This window comes from Salvelinus sp. IW2-2015, linkage group LG12 (genome assembly GCF_002910315.2).
Source record: "Salvelinus sp. IW2-2015 linkage group LG12, ASM291031v2, whole genome shotgun sequence".
Classification (NCBI taxonomy): Eukaryota; Metazoa; Chordata; class Actinopteri; order Salmoniformes; family Salmonidae; genus Salvelinus; species Salvelinus sp. IW2-2015.
Window position 1 is genome coordinate 1210612 of NC_036852.1, and position 20890 is coordinate 1231501.

The window sequence follows — 20890 nt, forward strand, 5'->3', positions numbered from 1 at the left end:
TGCTCCTGATGAGGTGGCGGATGGTCTCCTGAGGGATCTCCTCCCAGACCTGGACTAAAGCATCCGCCAACTCCTGGACAGTCTGTGGTGCAACGTGGCGTTGGTGGATGGAGCGAGACATGATGTCCCAGATGTGCTCAATTGGATTCAGGTCTGGGGAACGGGCGGGCCAGTCCATAGCATCAATGCCTTCCTCTTGCAGGAACTGCTGACACACTRCAGCCACATGAGGTCTAGCATTGTCTTGCATTAGGAGGAACCCAGGGCCAACRGCACCAGCATATGGTCTCACAAGGGGTCTGAGGATCATCTCGGTACCTAATGGCAGTCAGGCTACCTCTGGCGAGCACATGGAGGGCTGTGCGGCCCCCCAAAGAAATGCCACCCCACACCATGACTGACCCACCGCCAAACCGGTCATGCTGGAGGATGTTGCAGGCAGCAGAACGTTCTCCACGGCGTCTCCAGACTCTGTCACGTCTGTCACATGTGCGTGTGAACCTGCTTTCATCTGTGAAGAGCACAGGGCGCCAGTGGCGAATTTGCCAATCTTGGTGTTCTCTGGCAAATGCCAAACGTCCTGCACGGTGTTGGGCTGTAAGCACAACCCCCACCTGTGGATGTCGGGCCCTCATACCACCCTCATGGAGTCTGTTTCTGACCGTTTGAGCAGACACATGCACATTTGTAGCCTGCTGGAGGTCATTTTGCAGGGCTCTGGCAGTGCTCCTCCTTGCACAAAGGCGGAGGTAGCGGTCCTGCTGCTGGGTTGTTGCCCTCCTACGGCCTCCTCCACGTCTCCTGATGTACTGGCCTATCTCCTGGTAGCACCTCCATGCTCTGGACACTACGCTGACAGACACAGCAAACCTTCTTGCCACAGCTCGCATTGATGTGCCATCCTGGATGAGCTGCACTACCTGAGCCACTTGTGTGGGTTGTAGACTCCGTCTCATGCTACCACTAGAGTGAYAGCACCGCCAGCATTCAAAAGTTGACCAAAACATCAGCCAGGAAGCATAGGAACTGAGAAGTGAGCTGTGGTCCCCACCTGCAGAACCACTCCTTTATTGGGGGTGTCTTGCTAATTGCCTATAATTTCCACCTTTTGTCTATTCTATTTGCACAACAGCATGTGAAATTTATTGTCAATCAGTGTTGCTTCCTAAGTGGACAGTTTGATTTCACAGAAGTGTGATTGACTTGGAGTWACATTGTGTTGTTTAAGTGTTCCCTTTATTTTTTTGAGCAGTGTACATATACACTGACTTTGAGAAGGGATTGTGTGATGATTAGCTTAGCAACCACATGACACCGTGAACGCGATTGGTCGACAGTCTGCTGGGTGGGGCGTTATACGTTTCTTCAAATCATTGGATTCCTATCTCTTTCTATACTTTCTCTGGCTACGGCACCATGCAATGCACCCTGAACTAAAGAGGCAGGTAAATAGGAAAAATGTGCCAGAAGACCCTCAGTTAAATTACACATTTCTCGAGGTAGGAATATCATTTTTTATTTATTTATATAGCCCTTCATACATCAGCTGATATATCAAAGCGCTGTACAGAAACCCAGCCTAAAACCCCAAACAGCAAGCAATGCAGGTGTAGAAGCACGAATATCATCAATGGCTCATTCGAGAGAAGACATTTGAGTTATGACATGGGCCAGTATTGAAATCTGACATTATAGACCTTTTCACAATCTAAAAGTATTCCTATTAACTTCCAGTGTAGCGAGAGTGACTTTATCACAGTGCTACGTCATACCGGACGGAGTTCTGCCTGCTTGAACGCCAATGACTCGGATACACACGAAACCATGAAATGACCCAGGGAATCGGTAGAACGTCACTCAGATGCACAAAAACAATATAACATTCAAAATGAGTGAACCTTTCCTTTTTTAAGACTTTTATTTTATTTTTTCAATTTCAAGAGGTGAAATAAAATGGACTATAGTAAGTGCCTATTATGTGCCAAATAAAGTAAGTGTTGACCTTAACAAGGTAGACTGTAACGGGGTTGACGATTTCATCTTAAATCATCCATAAATTCCATTAACAGGGGTAATGGAAGCTTGTTGTAACAGGGTTATGCTCAACCCACTCAGTTTTCTACTACAAAACACATTATTATACTCTGACTTGACTATAAGATGTTTGTTTCTTTTAAAACCAGAGTTCAGTTAATGTAACGGAGTTGACCTTAAAATGAGGGACAGACATTTCATGTGATAAGATGAATCACTCACATGAAATAAATAATCATCTTCAGAAATGACTTTGTCAAAGCAACAAAATAACTAGGGCCTTATAATGATGGTGAAAACTTGGAGACATTTTTCGGGATTAACCAGTTAAATGTAATCTATATAATCCCCAAAAGTAATTATTTATCATGAGGGTCATAAACAATAACTAGTAATGTGTACTCAAAGAAAGGCTAAAATCATACCTTTCTGGTAAAAATAGTTATAKATTGCTTAGGTGTAGACACTTGAGGACACAAGCTCAAGTACACAGTGACATTTTTTAATTTTATTTCCTGTTCAACAAAACTGTATGAATATGGTTTGAAATGACTTACTGTATATGCTTTCTAAATATAGCATAATAAAATGATAAAACTATTAATATTTCACGTTCCTTATGACTGTAAAATACATTTCTGTATGTTTATTGTTTGAGAAAATGTTCATATTTTCTAAAGTTCGTTCTTGATCAAAACATCTGCCCCCATCGCTGTGAACGTCTGAGCTCTAGCTTGGCTGAACTCATTAGGAACTCTCATTTCATCTCATATTAATCTTGTCCATCTATGACAAACTTTTTAAAAATTGATCTATTATTTTCCCATGATGAAACCACTCTCTCCTGCTGCGCTACGATGTAAGGATTGCAGGCATGTGCTTTGTCCATGATGTACAGTTGTAGTCGGAAGTTTACACACCTTAGCCAAATACATTTGAGATACGTTTTTCACAATTCCTGACATTTAATCCTAGTAAAAATTCTCTATACTAGGTCAGTTAGGATCACCACTTTATTGTAAGAATGTGAAATGTCGGAATAATAGTAGAGAGAATGATTTTTTTCAGCTTTTATTTCTTTCATCACATTCCCAGTGGGTCAGAAGTTTACATAGGCTCAAGTAGTATTTGGTAGCATTGCCTTTAAYTTGTTTAACTTGGGTCAAACGTTTCAGGTAGCCTTCCACAAGCTTCCCACAATAAGTTGGGTGAATTTTGGCCCATTCCTCCTGACAGAGCTGGTGTAACTGAGTCAGGTTTTTAGGCCTCCTTGCTCACCTACGCTTTTTCAGTTCTGCCCACAAATTTTATATAGGCTTGAGGTCAGGGCGTTGTGATGGCCACTTCCAATACCTTGACTTTGTTGTCCTTAAGCCATTTTGCCACAACTTTGGAAGTATGCGTGGGTCATTGTCCATTTGGAAGACCCATTTGCGACCAAGCTTTAACTTCCTGACTGATTTCTTGAGATGTTTGCTTCAATATATCCACATAATTTCCTCTCCTCATGATGCCATCTATTTTGTGAATGCACCAGTCCTCCTGCAGCAAGGCACCCCCACAACATGATGCTGCCAGCCCTGTGCTTCATGGTTGGGATGGTGTTCTTCGGCTTGCAAGCCTCCCCTTGTTCCTCCAAAAATAACAATGGTCATTATGGCCAAACAGTTCTATTTTTGTTTCATCAGACCAGAGGACATTACTCCAAAAAGTATGATCTTTGTCCCATGTGCAGTTGCAAACCGTAGTCTGGCTTTTTTATGGCGGTTTTGGAGCAGTGGCTTCCTTGCTGAGCGGCCTTTCAGGTCATGTCAATATAGGACTCGTTTCAATGTGGATATGGATACTTTTGTACCTGTTTTCTCCAGTACCTTCACAAGGTCCTTTGCGGTTGTTCTGGGATTGATTTGCACTTCTCGCACCAAAGTACGTTCATCTCTAGGAGACAGAACACGTCTCCTTCCTGAGCGGTATGGCGGCTGCATGGTCCCATGGTGTTTATACTTGCATACTATTGTTTGTACAGATGAACGTGGTACCTTCAGGCGTTTGGAAATTGCTAACAAGGATGAACCAGACTTGTGGAGGTCTACAATTGCATTGTCTGTTTTCTTTTGATTGTCCCATGATGTCAAGCAAAGAGGCACTGAGTTTGAGAGGAGGCACTGAGCTAGAAATACATCCACAGGTACACCTCCAATTGACTCAAATAATGTAAATTGCCTATCAGAAGCTTCTAAAGCCATGACATCATTTTCTGGAGTTTTCCAAGCTGTTTAAAGGCACAGTCAACTTAGTGTATGTAATAATAATAAATAATAAAATGTGATACAGTGAAATAATCTGTCTGTAAACAATTATTGGACAAATTACTTGTCATGCACAAAGTAGATGTCTAACCGACTTGCCAAATCTATAGTTTGTTACCTCTCTAGGATAGGGGGCAGAATTTTCACGTTTGGATGAAAAGCATACCCAAATTCAACTGCCAGCTACTCATCCCCAGAAGATAAGATATGCATATTATTAGTAGATTTGGATAGAAAACACTCTGGAGTTTCTAAAACTGTTTGAATCATGTCTGAGTATAACAGAACTTATTTAGCAGGCAAAACCCAGAGGACAGAATTTRTTTTGTTTTTGAAGTCACTCTTTTCAATGGGTTTCATTGGGAATCCAGATTTCTAAGGGACCTTCTTGCAGTTCCTACCGCTTCCACTGGATGTCAACAGTCTTTAGAAATTGGTTGAGGTTTTTCCTTTGTGTAATGAAGAAGTACGGCKATCTTGAACAAGGGTAACTTGAAGTGTACRGTTGGATAGAGGCGTGTGACCAGAAAGCTAGCTACAGTTTGTTTTCCTCCTGTATTGAACACAGATCATCCCGTCTTTTATTTTATTGATTATTTACGTTAAAAAATACCTAAAGTTGTATTACAAAAGTAGTTTGAAATGTTTTGGCAAAGTTTACAGGTAACTTTTGAGATATTTTGTAGTCACATTGAGCAAGTTGGAACCAGTGTTTTTCTGGATCAAACGCGCCAAATAAATGGACATTTTGGATATATATAAGCGAAAATGTTAGTCGGAACCGGTACAATAACCACATCCTAAGAGGTTTTAAGTGGGTTAAATTCTTCCTAGAAGTCAATGGGTGCACAGAGGGAGATGTCAAAATGCAGAATTCTGGCACGTCAAAATGRAGAATTCTGGCACGTCTTTTTTCTTATAATTTTTGGGGGATTAATTGAACTTTCCATGTGGTCTATACCGTCCGGCAAACAGACCAATAGGCTTCAAGACAGCTTCTCCCTCCAAGCCATAAGAGCGCTAAATAGCCAGACTTGACTCAAAGGTGTGAATACTTATAGATATTTTTGTATTTTATTTTCAAACATTTGTAAAAAAAAAAAAAAAATGAAAAAATATGTTTTGACTTTGTCATTATGGGTTATTGTTTGTAGATGGGTGAGAAATAAAATCAATATAATCCATTTTGTATTCAGGCACAACAAACCAAATGTGGATTAAATGTGGATCCACCGGACGTGATACCTGTCCCAGACCTGCTGTTTTCAACTCTTAATGATCGGCTATGAAAAGCCAACTGACATTTATTCCTGATTATTATTTGACCATGCTGGTCATTTATGAACATTTTGAACATCTTGGCCATGTTCTGTTATAATCTCCACCCGGCACAGCCAGAAGAGGACTGGCCACCCCTCATAGCCTGGTTCCTCTCTAGGTTTCTTCCTAGGTTTTGGCCTTTCTAGGGAGTTTTTCCCAGCCACCGTGCTTCTACACCTGCATTGCTTGCTGTTTGGGGTTTTAGGCTGGGTTTCTGTACAGCACTTCGAGATATTAGCTGATGTACGAAGGGCTATATAAAATAAACTTGATTGATTGATMAAGTCAAGGTGTATGAATATAGTGTGTGCATGTCTGCATGTGTGATTTTATAGTGTTTGGCCCTGTGCCAGGCACCCCTAGCAAGGACTCAGAGGGAGCAAAGCCACATGCACTTCACCAGCTGCCAACAAACAGCTATCYGTTACATCACAGGTCTAGTCCCCTGATCCCTCTGAGACCTGGCTGTAGTCTTTCTGCTTCTCTTTGTTCTTTAACACGAGGATAAGTTGCATTTATTTGTCTGAGAATGTTATTGAATGTTACATTATATGGTAGCTTTTAGTGGAATGTCTGGGGCATTTGGGGAATTCTCCAAACACTATCTCCCATATTCCTGGCTGCAGCAAAGTGCATAATAGCTGTAATAGTAATTCTGCCGTTCTTCTTCCATGTTTCCTCAATGAGTGGAAAAACCTATTAAAATCCTTCAGTATCTAAAGGACATTAAAAAAATCACCAGCAAAATCTGTCAATTTAATGTTTTTTTGCATAGGGAATCGGACAAACACGATTTGAGAAAATGAACTGCAATTTTTAAAGGAACTGGAAGACTGTCTTTTGGCTAGCTAGGTCTTTTTGCGGAAGAGCCTTCTGCAACTGTGGTGGAAAGTAGCAGAGCTACAGCGCTACAAACTAATATGACCCCACTGTGGAAATGGGAGACTCTCATGAACACAATGGTGTACTCTTTCTTTTTTTTCTCTACGACCCCAACAAGTGTCACGGAAATCATCTGAAGGTAAACCATACAAAGGAATGGAAGTATGGAGGTATTTTTGTGCCATCAAATAAGGGGTTAAATAGGTGTCCAATAAAAGTAAATATATCTACTAGAACCTTATTCCTTTATGTACATTTGCCTTTTTTCTGTTGTAATTTACTAATGTGTTATTCACTGCGAATCTATGGGTTACAGTAATAAAAGCCAAATTCAATATTTTATCAAATAACAAAAATATCAACACGGTTTTTTTTTTTTTTTTTTTAAATACACACACCTAAAGGGGTCCTAAAATTCCAAATCAAATGGCTAAATGATCCATGGTATGACCCCCCCCCCCCCCCCCAAACGGCTTGTAAGCTTTTATAGGTTAATGGTGTTAGGTTCTAATTCTCAGAGTAAAAACTCAACGGACACTATGAAAGCTCAAACCAAGTTTATTCTTCCCAGAGGGTCAATACAGTTGCATTAGACAAAGACATTGTTCACACAAGCACTGATATTAAACCCTTTCTCCTAGGCTGAGTCTCCTCCTACACATCTGAACAGCCAAAGCATCTCTGTTGCTCAACAGAACCTTAGTGATATCTGTTCTTCCTCACTTCATCTGACCTGACCTCTACCCCAAAGGGCTCACTCCTCTTATCAATGCCTGCCACGTGATCGCTTTCCCTGCACTCAACACATTCCAAGCTTAATAGTACACACTATATACCTTCCTCCTACAGATAACCATTAACCTCTGGTGTAGACCATCGAAACATAGGCACTCAATATTTCAATAGGATACCTGATAATTAACCCTATCCCAAGTTTAGGAGCTAGAACCCAGAATCCATCAATGGAAAGGTTTAACAGATGTGTACCGGTAACAGAATGTTTTATTGCATTGTTATTATTGAAAGACTTCTTTCATTCTTCCCTCAGGGAAGAGATCTCCAAGATCATGTCAAGCTCATACCTGCGAGGTCTCAACATGGTCTCCTTCTTTGCGGCCAGTAAGATCATAGTCTTCATCACCTTCGCCGTCTACGTCCTCCTGGGGAACACCATCTCAGCCAGCCGGGTGTTTGTGGCAGTGTCTCTGTATGGTGCCATCAAGATCACAGTGACCCTCTTCTTCCCACAGGCCATAGAGAAAGTGTTCGAGACCATCATCAGTATCCGCAGGATCAAGGTACTCTATAGATCATCTGGCACAAAATGGCTGCTGTGCCTCACCTAGGTGCAATGAGTTATTGTGGTTTAGTAAGGTTTGTTTGGCTGCATCATCTCTCTGTTGACCCACAGAATTTCCTTCTGTTGGATGAGATTGAGAGACCCAACATGAGATTTACCCTGGAGGAAAAGAAAGACGCCTCTGTTGAGATCAAGGACTTAATTTGCTACTGGGACAAGGTGAATATTCTGGTCAAATGTTGATATACAAAACAAGAATACGCCTGTCCTGTGTGGTAGTTTCATGTATTGCTATGAAATGTCATTTCTCTCTCTCTCTCTCTCCACAGAGTCAGGACGCTCCATCTCTCCAGAACCTGTCACTCACAGTGAAGTCGGAACAGCTCGTTGCTGTCATTGGACCTGTGGGGTCTGGAAAGGTCAGAGGTCATACATACATAGTACACATACTTTTGTATATATATAGTGAACACCCCTTCAAATTAGTTGATTCGGCTATTTTAGCCACACCCTTTGCTGATAGGTGTATAAGATCCAGCACACAGCCATGTAATCTCTATAAACAAACATTGGCAGTAGAATGGTCTTACTGAAGAGCTCTGTGGCACCGTCATAGGATGCCACCATTCCAACAAGTCAGTTCATCAAATTTCTGCCCTGCTAGAGCTGCCCCTGGCAACTGTAAGTGCTGTTATTGTTATTTGGAAACGTCTAGGAGCAACAATGGCTCAGCTGCGAAGTGGTTGGCCACACAAGCTCACAGAACGGGATAGGCGAGTGCTGAAGCGAGACGTGTAAAAAAATTTAAAAAAAATAAATAAAAAAAAAAGTCTGTCTTGGGTTGCAACACTCACTACCAAGTTCCAAACTGCCTCTGGAAGCAACGTCATCAGAAGAACTGTTCATCGGGAGCTTCATGAAATGGGTTTCCATGGCTGAGCAGCTGCACACAAGCCTAAAATCACCATGCGCAATGCCAAGTGTTGGCTGGAGTGGTGTAGTAAAGCTCGCCGCCATTGGACTCTGGAGCAGTGGAAACACACTTCCCCATCTGGCAGTCCGACAGACGAATCTGGGTTTGACAGATGCCAGGAGAACGCTACCTGTCCCAATGCATAACACTGCCCACATGCACAAAGCGAGGTCCGTACAGAAATGGTTTGTCAAGATCGGTGTGGAAGAACTTGTCATGCCTGTACAGAGCCCTGACCTCAACCCCATCGAACACCTTTGGGAGGAATTGGAACACCACTGTGAGCCAGGCCTAATCGCACAACATCACTAATGCTCTTGAGGCTGAATGGAAGCAAGTCCCCAACATCTAGTGGAAAGCCTTCACAGAAGAGTGGAGGCTGTTATAGCAGCAAAGGGGGGGACCAACTCCATATTAATACCCATGAATTTGGAATGAGGTGTTCGATGAGCAGGTGTCCGAATACCTTTGGTCATGTAGTGTGTGTGTGTGTGTGTATATATGGTAAAATATGTAGTAAGCCATATCAGCCAGCTCACATGTTTACCAGCCCATCTCCCACAGTCCTCTCTGCTCAGCGCCATCCTGGGGGAGCTGCCTCACGACAAAGGGGTGTTGAGGGTCAAAGGTCAGCTGACCTACGCCTCCCAGCAGCCCTGGGTATTCCCTGGAACCATCCGCAGCAACATCCTGTTTGGCAAAGAGCTCCATCCTCAGAAGTATGAGAAGGTCCTGAGAGCCTGCGCCCTCAAGAGGGTAAGACACACTGGATGGAGTTCTCATGGTATTTAACGCTGGGAGCTTTGCAGTGGTTGTAATGGCTTTGTGTTCTGACTGTTAGCCCCTGTCGTCTCTGTTGTCCCTTCTGTGTTCAGGACATGGAGCTGCTGCCAGACGGCGACCTGACATTGATAGGGGACAGAGGAGCCACCCTCAGTGGGGGACAGAAAGCTAGAGTGAACCTGGCCCGGTAAYKCCACAGCTCCACTTCAAYRKYYAGTAGAAATGYMAKATTCTATAGATGAATATCCTCCAGTCTCTATCTGAAAGCCTTGTTGTGTCTCAGGGCTGTGTACCAGGATGCTGATATCTACCTGCTGGACGACCCTCTAAGTGCTGTGGATGCTGAGGTCGGGAGACACCTGTTTGAACAGTGAGTGAACCACAGTTTCAGCTAAACAGGCTGTATTTTTTTTAAACCTTTATTTTACCGGACTCGTCCCATTGAGATAAATAATTACTTTAKAAGAGAGACAAAGTAGCAGCTCAAAGTTTGACCCATTTACAACATAAAACACAACGCACTACAGTTTAAAAATATGCATTTACACATTGAGCAGCAAGATGATTTGGGGAGGTGTGGTGCAACTATGAAATGATGACCTCTTCCTAAATATATGGTGACATGATTCATTTTGCGTATGGTTTCCTAGAAACAAAGGGTGTCTCAACTAACCCTTTGGCTCAACTTACCCCACTACCCTCTAGTACAACTGAACTACATTCTTCCCAGACTCCGATTAGATCTACTTACTGGCTGCTGCTTTAGGGCAGGAATGGGTTTTTGTATAGCATTTACAAGTTAATGGATGTTCAGGGTCATGTGGATTCTCTGACGTTAGAACAGGCCTTCACTAGCAGTGTGAAACTGCACTTAAACTGTCTGTCTCCATGTGTCTGTGTGTCCAGGTGTATCTGTGGTATTTTGAAGAACAAGCCCCGCATCCTGGTCACCCACCAGTTGCAGTACCTCCAAGCAGCCAACCAGATCCTCGTCCTCAAGGAGGTGTGTTTCTGGCAGAATTTAACATTCTACACATGCTTTGTAACCTACGTATGACCACAGGTGCATTTCTGCTTACCTTTTTACTTTGCTGAGCACATAACATGTCTGCTGTCAATCTTTATGAAAGGAATAGTTCACCCAAAGGCATATTCATTTACATATGAATACAGACTCCAGAAGTTGGGCAGGGTGTGACGTGTGTGTGTGTGTGTGTGTGTGTGTGTGTGTGTGTGTGTGTGTGTGTCAGGGTCACATGGTGGCGAGGGGGACATACTCCGAGCTGCAGCACTCTGGGGTTGATTTCACCTCCCTGCTGAAGAGGGACGAGGAGGAGGAGCCACAAACCAACAACAATCCCTCAGTGGTCAAACACGCCTTATCCCAGAGCTCAATTTCCTCCTGGAATTCAGTGGTCTCCCACACCTCCTCCATGCACTCTGTTAAAGATGGAGCTGAACAGCTTCCGGTGGGTCCAAACCCCACCCACTTCCTTTCAAGCTCTTACACACAGTCACAAGGAGGATTTTCATTCTGAAGTATCCCAGATTGTCCCTCCTTTAGTTAACAGGGTATTATGTCCATGTCTCCTCCCTGTCCAGACAGTAGCAGAGGAGAGCCGATCGGAAGGCAACATCGGCGCCACCCTCTACTTCAAGTACTTAAACGCAGGAGCCAGCATCCTGGTTATGCTGGGCACAGTCCTCCTCAGTCTCATCGCGGAGGTATTAACACATCCAAAATGTCAGGCAGTGAATAACCATATGTCACTATTCTCCCGCCTAGCATCTACAGTAAATACAAGCATTTTGACTTCTGATAGATGCGTGCAAAATCAAACTCTGACCAGATTAAGGCATTGGAACCAATGACATTGCAATGATCTAACCAACTATAATATAATTTGTCACCCACAGGTAGCATACGTTCTTCAGGACTGGTGGCTGGCCTATTGGTAAGAAGCATCTATTGTTACAGTAGTACATTATTTGTTTCACAGTTCAGTTGGACCATAGCAATGTGAATGTTCAAATAACAACGCTGACTGTTTGATTGACAGGGCTGGAGAGCAGGAGAAACTCAATATTAACGGCACTGTGATTGTCCAAAATGGCCTCAACATCACTCAAGAATTGGACCTCAGTTTCTACATGGGCATTTATGCAGGTATACAGAAGAGCATTACTAAATATACTGTATATTTACTTCTCCCTTCAAAGAATGGGAATATTTTCCAAGTAAGTATGAGGTTGTCCCCTTACCTGGGAGGAAGCTTGGGAAAATCGTGTAATGACTGACAAGTCACCTTCTCTGTGTTCAGGTTTGACTCTGGCCTCGGTCATCTTTGGCTTTGCCAGGAGTCTGGTGATGTTCAATGTGCTGGTGAAAGCTGCTCAGTCTCTGCACAACCGCATGTTCAACTCTATCCTCCGGACGCCTGTACGCTTCTTTGACATTAACCCAATTGGTGAGAAACCCCTCGCATGCAATAGAATCTGTTTGTGTTGTCTTTTTCTTGTTGAGTACAATACAATTTCTTGTAATTGAGTCCTGACCTCAAAATGCTTTGAAACTGGTTGGGTGAGAGAACAGACGTCATTTCCACATCTATTTTTGATTTACATTTGGTTGGGTTGTCAACTAATGTGAATTCAACAAAAATAAATAAATGTCACTCCTTGTATTTAGGTTAAAAGTTGGGTGGAGAAAAAAAAACGAAATTCCCTTAAATTTGTTAGGAGATGAAAACTGGTCAAGTTGTGGAGAAATGCTAGATGCAAAATATAAGGCAAACAACTTCTATATTTAAAAGGTTTAATAGACAAACGTTCCTCTAAGAGGTTCGCTGCAAATCTCCCCTCCAGAGGAGAGGGCGGAACTAAATACTCGTGCCTTACCTGTTCGCTGTTTCACCCTTCCGTGTCTCGTGCCAAAGCATTAAATCAAGGCTGAGACCTTGGGGTTGAATAGATTATACATTTGAAACGTCTCAATTGCTTAGGACACCCATGGTCAATTTTTATGCCTCAGAGGCCCAGATACCAGTAACTAAGACCTGATTTACGGTGCCCTCTGGCCTTAGTGTACCTACAGTCGTGGCCAAAAGTTTTGAGAATGAGACAAATATTAATTTTCACAGTCTGCTGCCTCAGTGTCTTTTAGATATTTTTGTCAGATGTTACTATGTAATGCTGAAGTATAATTACAAGCATTTCATAAGTGTCAAAGGCTTTTATTGACAATMACATGAAGTTGATGCAAAGAGTCAATATTTGCAGTGTTGACCCTTCTTTTTCAAAATCTCTGCAATCTGCCCTGGCATGCTGTCAATTAACTTCTGGGCCACATCCTGACTGATGGCAGCCCATTCTTGCATAATCAATGCTTGGAGTTTGTCAGAATTTGTGGGTTTTGTTTGTCCACCCGCCTCTTGAGGATTGACCTCAATGGGATTAAGGTCTGGGGAGTTTCCTGGCCATGGACCCAAAATATCAATGTTTTGTTCCCTGAGCCACTTAGTTATCACTTTTGCCTTATGGCAAGGTGCTCCATCATGCTGGAAAAGGCATTGTTCGTCACCAAACTGTTCCTGGATGGTTGGGAGAAGTTGTTCTCGGAGGATGTGTTGGTACCATTCTTTATTCATGGCTGTGTTCTCAGGCAAAATTGTGAGTGAGCCCACTCCCTTGGCTGAGAAGCAACCCCACACATGAATGGTCTCAGGATGCTTTACTGTTGACATGACACAGGACTGATGGTAGCGTTCACCTTGTCTTCTCCGGACAAGCTTTTTTACAGATGCCCCAAACAATCGGAAAGGGGATTCATCAGAGAAAATGACTTTACCCCAGTCCTCAGCAGGCCAATCCCTATACCTTTTGCAGAATATCAGTCTGTCCCTGATGTTTTTCCTGGATTGAAGTGGCTTCTTTGCTGCCCTTCTTGACACCAGGCCATCCTCCAAAAGTCTTCGCCTCACTGTGCGTGCAGATGCACTCACACCTGCCTGCTGCCATTCCTGAGCAAGCTCTGTACTGGTGGTGCCCCAATCCCGCAGCTGAATCAACTTTAGGAGACGGTCCTGGCGCTTGCTGGACTTTCTTGGGTGCCCTGAAGCCTTCTTCACAACAATTGAACCACTCTCCTTGAAGTTCTTGATGATCCGATAAATGGTTGATTTTAGGTGCAATCTTACTGGCAGCAATATCCTTGCCTGTGAAGCCCTTTTTGTGCAAAGCAATGATGACGGCACGTGTTTCCTTGCAGATAACCATGAATGACAGAGGAAGAACAATGATTCCAAGCACTACCCTCCTTTTGAAGCTTCCGGTCTGTTATTCGAACTCAATCAGCATAACAGAGTGATCTCAAGCCTTGTCCTCGTCAACACTCACACCTGTGCTAACGACAGAATCACTGACATGTCAGCTGGTCCTTTTGTGGCAGGGCTGAAATGCAATGGAAATGGTTTTTGGGGATTCAGTTCATTTGCATAGCAAGAACTAACTTTGCAATTCATCTGATCACTCTTCATAACATTCTGGAATATATGCAAATTGCCATCATACAAACTGAGGCAGCAGACTGAATTTGTCATTCTCAACTTTTGGCCACGACTGTAGAGGCCAAATTCCAATAGGGAATAGTCATCCAAAAATAGCATTCTTAGCAGTTGATGACTTTTTAAAAATCCAATAATTTTCCCACGTTGAGTAAATGTCATCACATTGAATTTTTTTTGTTGAAATGACGTGGCAAACAATGTTGATTTAACCAGTTTTTGCCCAGTGGATTACTTTCTCCTGTTCTGTCACAGGAAGAATTCTCAACAGGTTCTCCAAGGACATCAGCCAGCTGGATTCCATGTTACCTAATACCTTTGTTGACTTCAGTCAGGTAAGTGACTTTATTGCCCTAGAGGGGAACATCTATGTATTTTGTCAGGAGGATATAGATTTCCCAATCCATTATCTTTATTACATAAATCTTTTCTTCTCTTCATGTCTCCTGGGCGTATCCYATCTTGCCACAGTCGATCCTGCAGAATATCGGCGTAGTTGTGGTGGCAGCCTCCGTTATGCCCTGGATCCTCATTCCTGTGGTTCCTCTTCTCATTATATTCCTGTTCCTGAGACGCTACTTCCTGCAGACGTCACGGGACGTCAAACGCCTGGAGTCCACCAGTGAGTGACAGGACTGACTGGGACAGGGGAGGCAAGGGACAAATGATAATTGTACATTTTCTCTTAATGTGTACAATTTCCTTTTGTGTCTGCAGGCGTGTGTGAGTTGATGCATTTCCTGTGTTCTGCAGCTCGGAGTCCTGTCTTCTCCCACCTGTCCTCGTCCCTCCAAGGTCTGTGGACGATCCGAGCTTTCAGAGCCGAGGAGAGATTCCAAAACACCTTTGACGCTCATCAGGATCTGCACTCAGAGTCCTGGTTCCTGTTCCTGGTCACCTCTCGATGGTTCGCTCTCCGACTGGATGGAATCTGCGCAGCCTTTGTCACTGTCACTGCCTTCGGCTGCCTCTTCCTCAGAGATGGTAAGAGGATAAATTATTTATTTTTACTATTATCTACTTTGTAGAATAAAAGTAAAGACATCAAATAACATATGGAATCATGTAGTAAGCAAAAAAGCGTTAAACAAATCAAAATATTTTATTTGAGATTCTTCAAATAGCCACCCTTTGCCTTGATGACAGCTTTGCACACTCTTGGCATTCTCTCAACCGGCTTCATGAGGTAGTCACCTGGAATGCATTTCAATTAACAGGTGTGCATTCTTAGGTTAATTTGTGTAATTTCTTTCCTTAATGCGTTTTAGCCAATCAGTTGTGTTGTGACAAGGTAGGGGTGGTATACAGAAGATAGCCCTATTTGGTAAAGACCAAGTCCATATTATGTCAAGAACAGCTCCAAAAAAGCAAAGAGAAACGACAGTCCATCATGACTTTAAGACATGAAAGTCAGTCAATATGGAAAATTAAGAACTTTGAAAGTTTCTTCAAGTGCCGTCGCAAAATCCATCAAGTGCTAGGATGAAACTGACTCTCATGCGGACCGCCACAGAAAAGGAAGACCCAAAGTTACCTCTGCTGTAGAGGATAAGTTCATTAGAGTTACCGGCCTCAAAATGCAGCCCAAATAAATGCTTCAGAATTCAAGTAACACAGATCTCAACATCAACTGTTCAGTGTGAATCAGGACGTCATGGTCGAATTGCTGCAAAGAAACCACTACTAAAAGGACACCAATAATAAGAAGAGACTTGCTTGGGCCAAGAAACACGAGCAATGGACATTAGACCGGTGGAAATTTGTCCTTTGATCTGTAGTCCAAATTGGATATTTTTGGTTCCAACCGCCGTGTCTTTGTGGAACGCGGTGTGGGTGAACGGGTGATCTCTGCATGTGTATTTCCCACCGTAGCATGGAGGAGGAGGTATGATGGTGTTGGGGTGCTTTGCTAGTGACACTTATTTATTTAGAATTCAAGGCAACTTAACCAGCATGGCTACCACAGCATTCTGCAGCGATCCGCCATCCCATCTGGTTTGGGCTTAATGGGACTATCATTTGTTTTCAACAAGACAATGACCCAACACCTCTAGGCTGTGTAAGGGCTATTTGACCAAGAAGGAGAGGGATGGAGTGCTGCATCAGATGAACTGGCCTCCACAATCCCCCGATCGCAACCAAATTGAGATGGTTTGGATAAGTCGGGACGCAGAGTGAAGGAAAAGCAGCCAACAAGTGTTCAGCATATGTTGGGAAAGCATTCCAGGTGAAGCTGGTTGAGAGAATATCAAGTGTGCAAAGCTGTCATCAAGGCAAAGGGTGGCTATTTGAAGAATCTCAAATATAAAATATATTTTGATTTGTTTAACACTTTTTTTGGTTACTACATGATTCCATGTGTTATTTCATAGTTTGTCTTCACCTTCATTCTAAAGAAAAAACCCTTGAATGAGTAGGTGTCCTAAAACTTTTGGCCGCTAGTGTATGTCAAGAAACATAATAAGAATGTTCAATCAAATCTAATCAAAATCACATTTTATTTGTCACATGCTTCATATAAAAACAGGTGTAGACTAACAGTGAAATGCTTACTTACAGGCCCTTCCCAACAATGCAGAAAAAGAAAATAGAGAAATAATAGAAAATTAATAATAAATAACTTGGTCTATGTGCAGGGGTATGAGGTAGATATGTACATATACAGTGCATTCGGAAAATATTCAGACACGTTCACTTTACGTTACAGCCTTATTCTAAAATGGATGAAATATTTTTTTATATACATTTTTGCAAATGTATTAAATTTAAAACATACCTTACATAAGTATTCAGACCCTTTGCTATTAGACTCGAATTGACCTCCGGTGCATCCTGTTTTCATTGATCATCCTTGATGTTTCTACAACTTGATTGGAGTCCACCTGTGGTAAATTAAATTGATTGGACATGATTTGGAAAGGCACACACCTGTTTATAAGTCGGAAGTTTACATTAAATACACCTTAGCCAAATACATTTAAAACTCAGTTTTTCACAAATCCTGACATTTAATCCTAGTAAAGATTCCCTGTCTTAGGTCAGTTAGGATCACCACTTTATTTTAAGAATGTGAAATGTCAGAATAATAGGAGTGATTTATTTCAGCTTTTTATTTCTTTCATCACATTCCCAGTGGATCAGAAGTTCACATATACTCAATTAGTATTTGGTAGCATTGCCTTTAAATTGCTTAAATTGGGTCAAATGTTTTGGGTAGCCTTCCACAAGCTTCCCACAATAAGTTAGGTGAATTTTGGCCCATTACTCCTGATAGAGCTGGTGTAACTGAGTCAGGTTTGTAGGCCTCCTTGCTCACACACGCTTTTTCAGTTCTGCCCACAGATTGTCTATAGGATTGAGGTCAGGGCTTTGTGATGACCACTCCAATACCTTGACTTTGTTGTCCTTAAGCCATTTTGCCACAACTTTGGAAGTATGCTTGGGGTCATCGTCCATTTGGAAGACCCATTTGCGACCAAGCTTTAACTTCCTGACTGATGTCTTGAGATGTTGCTTCAATATATCAACATAAGCCTCATGACGCCATCTATTTTGTGAAGTGCACCAGTCCCTCCTGCAGCAAAGGACCCCCACAACATGATGCTGCCACCCCCGTGCTTCACAGTTGGGAGCGTGTTCTTCGGCTTGCAAGCCACCCCCTTTTTCCTCCAAACATAACGATGGTCATTATGGCCAAACAGTTCTATTTTTGTTTCATCAGACCAGAGGACATTTCTCCAAAAAGTACGATCTTATTCCCCATGTGCAGTTGCAAACTGTAGTCTGGCTTTTTTATGGCGGTTTTGGAGCAGTGGCTTCTTCCTTGCTAAGCAGCCTTTCAGATCATGTCGATATAGGACTTGTTTTACTGTGGATATAGATACTTTTACCTGTTTCCTCCAGCATGCACTTTTCGCACCAAAGTACGTTCATCTCTAGGAGACAGAACACGTCTCCTTTCTGAGCGGTATGACGGCTGCGTGGTCCCATGGTGTTTATACTTGCGTACTATTGTTTGTACAGATGAACGTGGTACCTTCAGGTGTTTGGAAATTGCTCCCAAGGATGAACCAGACTTGTGGAGGTTTACACATTTTTTTCTGAGGTCTTGGTTGATTTCTTTTGATTTTCCCATGATGTCAAGCAAAGAGTCACTGAGTGTGAAGGTAGGCCTTGAAATAGGTGCACCTCCAATTGACTCAAATGATGTCAATTAGCCTATCAGAAGCTTCTAAAGCCATGACATTTTCTGGAATTTTCCAAGCTGTTTAAAGGCACAGTCAAAGTGTATGTAAACCTCTGGCACACTGGAATTGTGATACAGTGCATTTATAAATGAAATAATCTGTCCGTAAACAATTGTTGGAAAAATGACTCAGACCATGATAAAACCAAGATTGAACTGTTGGACTTAAGGAAACTAGGCACCGCTCATCACTTGGCCAATACCATTGCTACGGTGAAGCATGATGGTGGCAGCATCATGCTGTGGAGATGTTTTTCAGCGGCAGGGACTGGAAGACTAGTCAGGATCGAGGGAAAGATAAATGGAGCAAAGTACAGAGATCCTTGATGAAAACCTGCTCCAGAGCGCTCAGGAAAGTCCTTGAGTGGCCCAGCCAAAGCCTGGACTTGAACCCGATCAAACGACCTGAAAATAGCTGTGCAGCCACGCTTCCCATCCAACATGACAGAGTTTGAGAGGATCTGCAGAGAATGGGAGAAACTCCCCAAATACAGGTGTGCCACGCTTCTAGCGTCATACCCAATACGATTTGAGGCTGTAATCGCTGCCAAAGATACTTCAACAAAGTACTGAGTAAATGGTCTGAATACTTATGTAAATGTCATATTTCAGTTTTTTCATTAACAAACATTTCTAAACTGTTTTTGCTTTGTCATTATGGGGTATTGTGTTGAGGATTAAAAAAAAATCTATTTTAGAATAAGGCTGGTATGTAATTGGTACATTTTTTTTTTTAAGTGAAGTGATCAGAATACTTTCCATAAGGCACTGTAACTAGGAATAAAGTTTACAGTGCATTCAGCATATGAGTGTGCAAAGGATAGATAATACATACAATGCTGCTACTGTTTGAGTCAAGAGTTATTGCAAAAAGGGTCAATGCAGATAGTCCGGGTAGCTATTTAACTAAATACTTAGCACTCTAATGGCTTTGGGTGGAAGCTGTTCAGGGGCCTGTTGGTTCCAGACTTGGTGCATCAGTAGTGCTTGTCGTGCGATAGAGAGAAGTCTTTGACACGGGTTGCTGGAGTCTTTGACAATTTTTAGGCCCTTCCTCTGATACTGCCTGGCATAGAGGTTCTGGGTGGCAGGGAACTCGGCACTGGGCCTTACGCACTACACTCTGTAGTGCCTTGCAGTCGGATGCCAAGTAGCTGCCATACCAAGTGGTGATGCAGTCAGTGAAGATGCTCTCAAATGGTACAGTTGTAGGGCTTTTTAGCCTCCTGAGGACAACCAGGCGTTTTCATGTCCTCTTCACGACTGTGTTGGTGTGTGTGGATCATGATAGATCCTTAATGATGTGGACACAGAGGAACTTCAAGCTCTCGACCCGCTCCACTACAGCCCTGTCGATGGGGGCGTGCTCAGCCCTCCGTTTCCTGTAGTCTATGATCAGGTCCTTTTGTCTTGCTGATGTTGAGGGAGAGGAGGTTGTTCCGGCACCACACTGCCAGGTCTCTGACCTCCTCCCAATAGGCTGTCTCATCGTTGTCGGTGATCAGGCTTAGCGCCATCGTGTTGTCAACTTAATGATGGTGCTGGAGTCGTGTGCGGCCACACAGTCATGTGTGAACGGAGTACAGGAGGGGACTAAGCACGCACCCCTGAGGGGCCCCTGTGTTGGATATGTTGTTGCCTACCCTCACCACCTGGGGGTGGCCTGTCAAGAAGTCCAGGTTCCAGTTAGAGGGAGGTGTTCAGTACCAGGGTCCTTAGCTTATTGATGAGCTTGGAGGGGATGATGGTGTTGATCGCTGAGCTGTAGTCAATGAACAGCATTCTCACATAGGTGTTCCTCTTGTCCAGGTGGGAAAGGGCAGTGTGGAGTGCAATAGAGATTGAGTCACCTGTGGATCTGTTGGAATGGTATGCAAATGAGTTGGGTCTGGGATGATGGTGTTGATGTGAGCCATGAGCAGCCTTTTAAAGCATTTAAGGCTACAGATGCGAGTGCTACGGGCCGTAGTCGGCTTTCTATTTCGCAACAAAGCCTCCTTCACTCACGCCGCCAAACTTACCCTAGTAAAACTGACTATCCTACCGATCCTCGACTTCGGCGATGTCATCTACAAAATAGCTTCCAATACTCTACTCAGCAAACTGGATGCAGTTTATCACAGTGCCATCCGTTTTGTTACTAAAGCACCTTATACGACCCACCACTGCGACCTGTATGCCCTAGTCGGCTGGCCCTCGCTACATGTTCGTCGTCAGAACCACTGGCTCCAGGTCATCTACAAGGCTATGCTAGGTAAAGTGCCGCCTTATCTCAGTTCACTGGTCACGATGCTACACCCACCCGTAGCACGCGCTCCAGCAGGTGTATCTCACTGATCATCCCTAAAGCCAAAACCTCATTTGGACGCCTTTCCTTCCAGTTCTCTGTGGCTGCGACTGGAACGAATTGCCAAAAATCCTGAAGTTGGAGACTTTTATCTCCCTCAACAACTTTAAACATGCTATATCCGAGCAGCTAAC

The 20890-nt window shown here is 43.2% G+C and overlaps 1 protein-coding gene across 1 annotated transcript in view; it reads left to right on the forward strand.

The window, feature by feature from the left end:
* The window catches only part of LOC111970858 (ATP-binding cassette sub-family C member 4-like), a 40883-nt gene that overhangs the window by 15477 nt on the left and 4516 nt on the right, over positions 1 to 20890 (forward strand). The window contains exons 9-23 of the mRNA XM_070445901.1: positions 7594 to 7843; positions 7957 to 8064; positions 8175 to 8264; positions 9383 to 9574; positions 9694 to 9788; positions 9885 to 9971; positions 10508 to 10604; positions 10852 to 11070; positions 11204 to 11326; positions 11519 to 11556; positions 11662 to 11768; positions 11923 to 12069; positions 14419 to 14498; positions 14635 to 14785; positions 14881 to 15147. Of these exons, the coding sequence (XP_070302002.1) occupies positions 7594 to 7843; positions 7957 to 8064; positions 8175 to 8264; positions 9383 to 9574; positions 9694 to 9788; positions 9885 to 9971; positions 10508 to 10604; positions 10852 to 11070; positions 11204 to 11326; positions 11519 to 11556; positions 11662 to 11768; positions 11923 to 12069; positions 14419 to 14498; positions 14635 to 14785; positions 14881 to 15147 (2051 nt within the window). The remainder of the gene's footprint in view (positions 1 to 7593; positions 7844 to 7956; positions 8065 to 8174; positions 8265 to 9382; positions 9575 to 9693; positions 9789 to 9884; positions 9972 to 10507; positions 10605 to 10851; positions 11071 to 11203; positions 11327 to 11518; positions 11557 to 11661; positions 11769 to 11922; positions 12070 to 14418; positions 14499 to 14634; positions 14786 to 14880; positions 15148 to 20890) is intronic.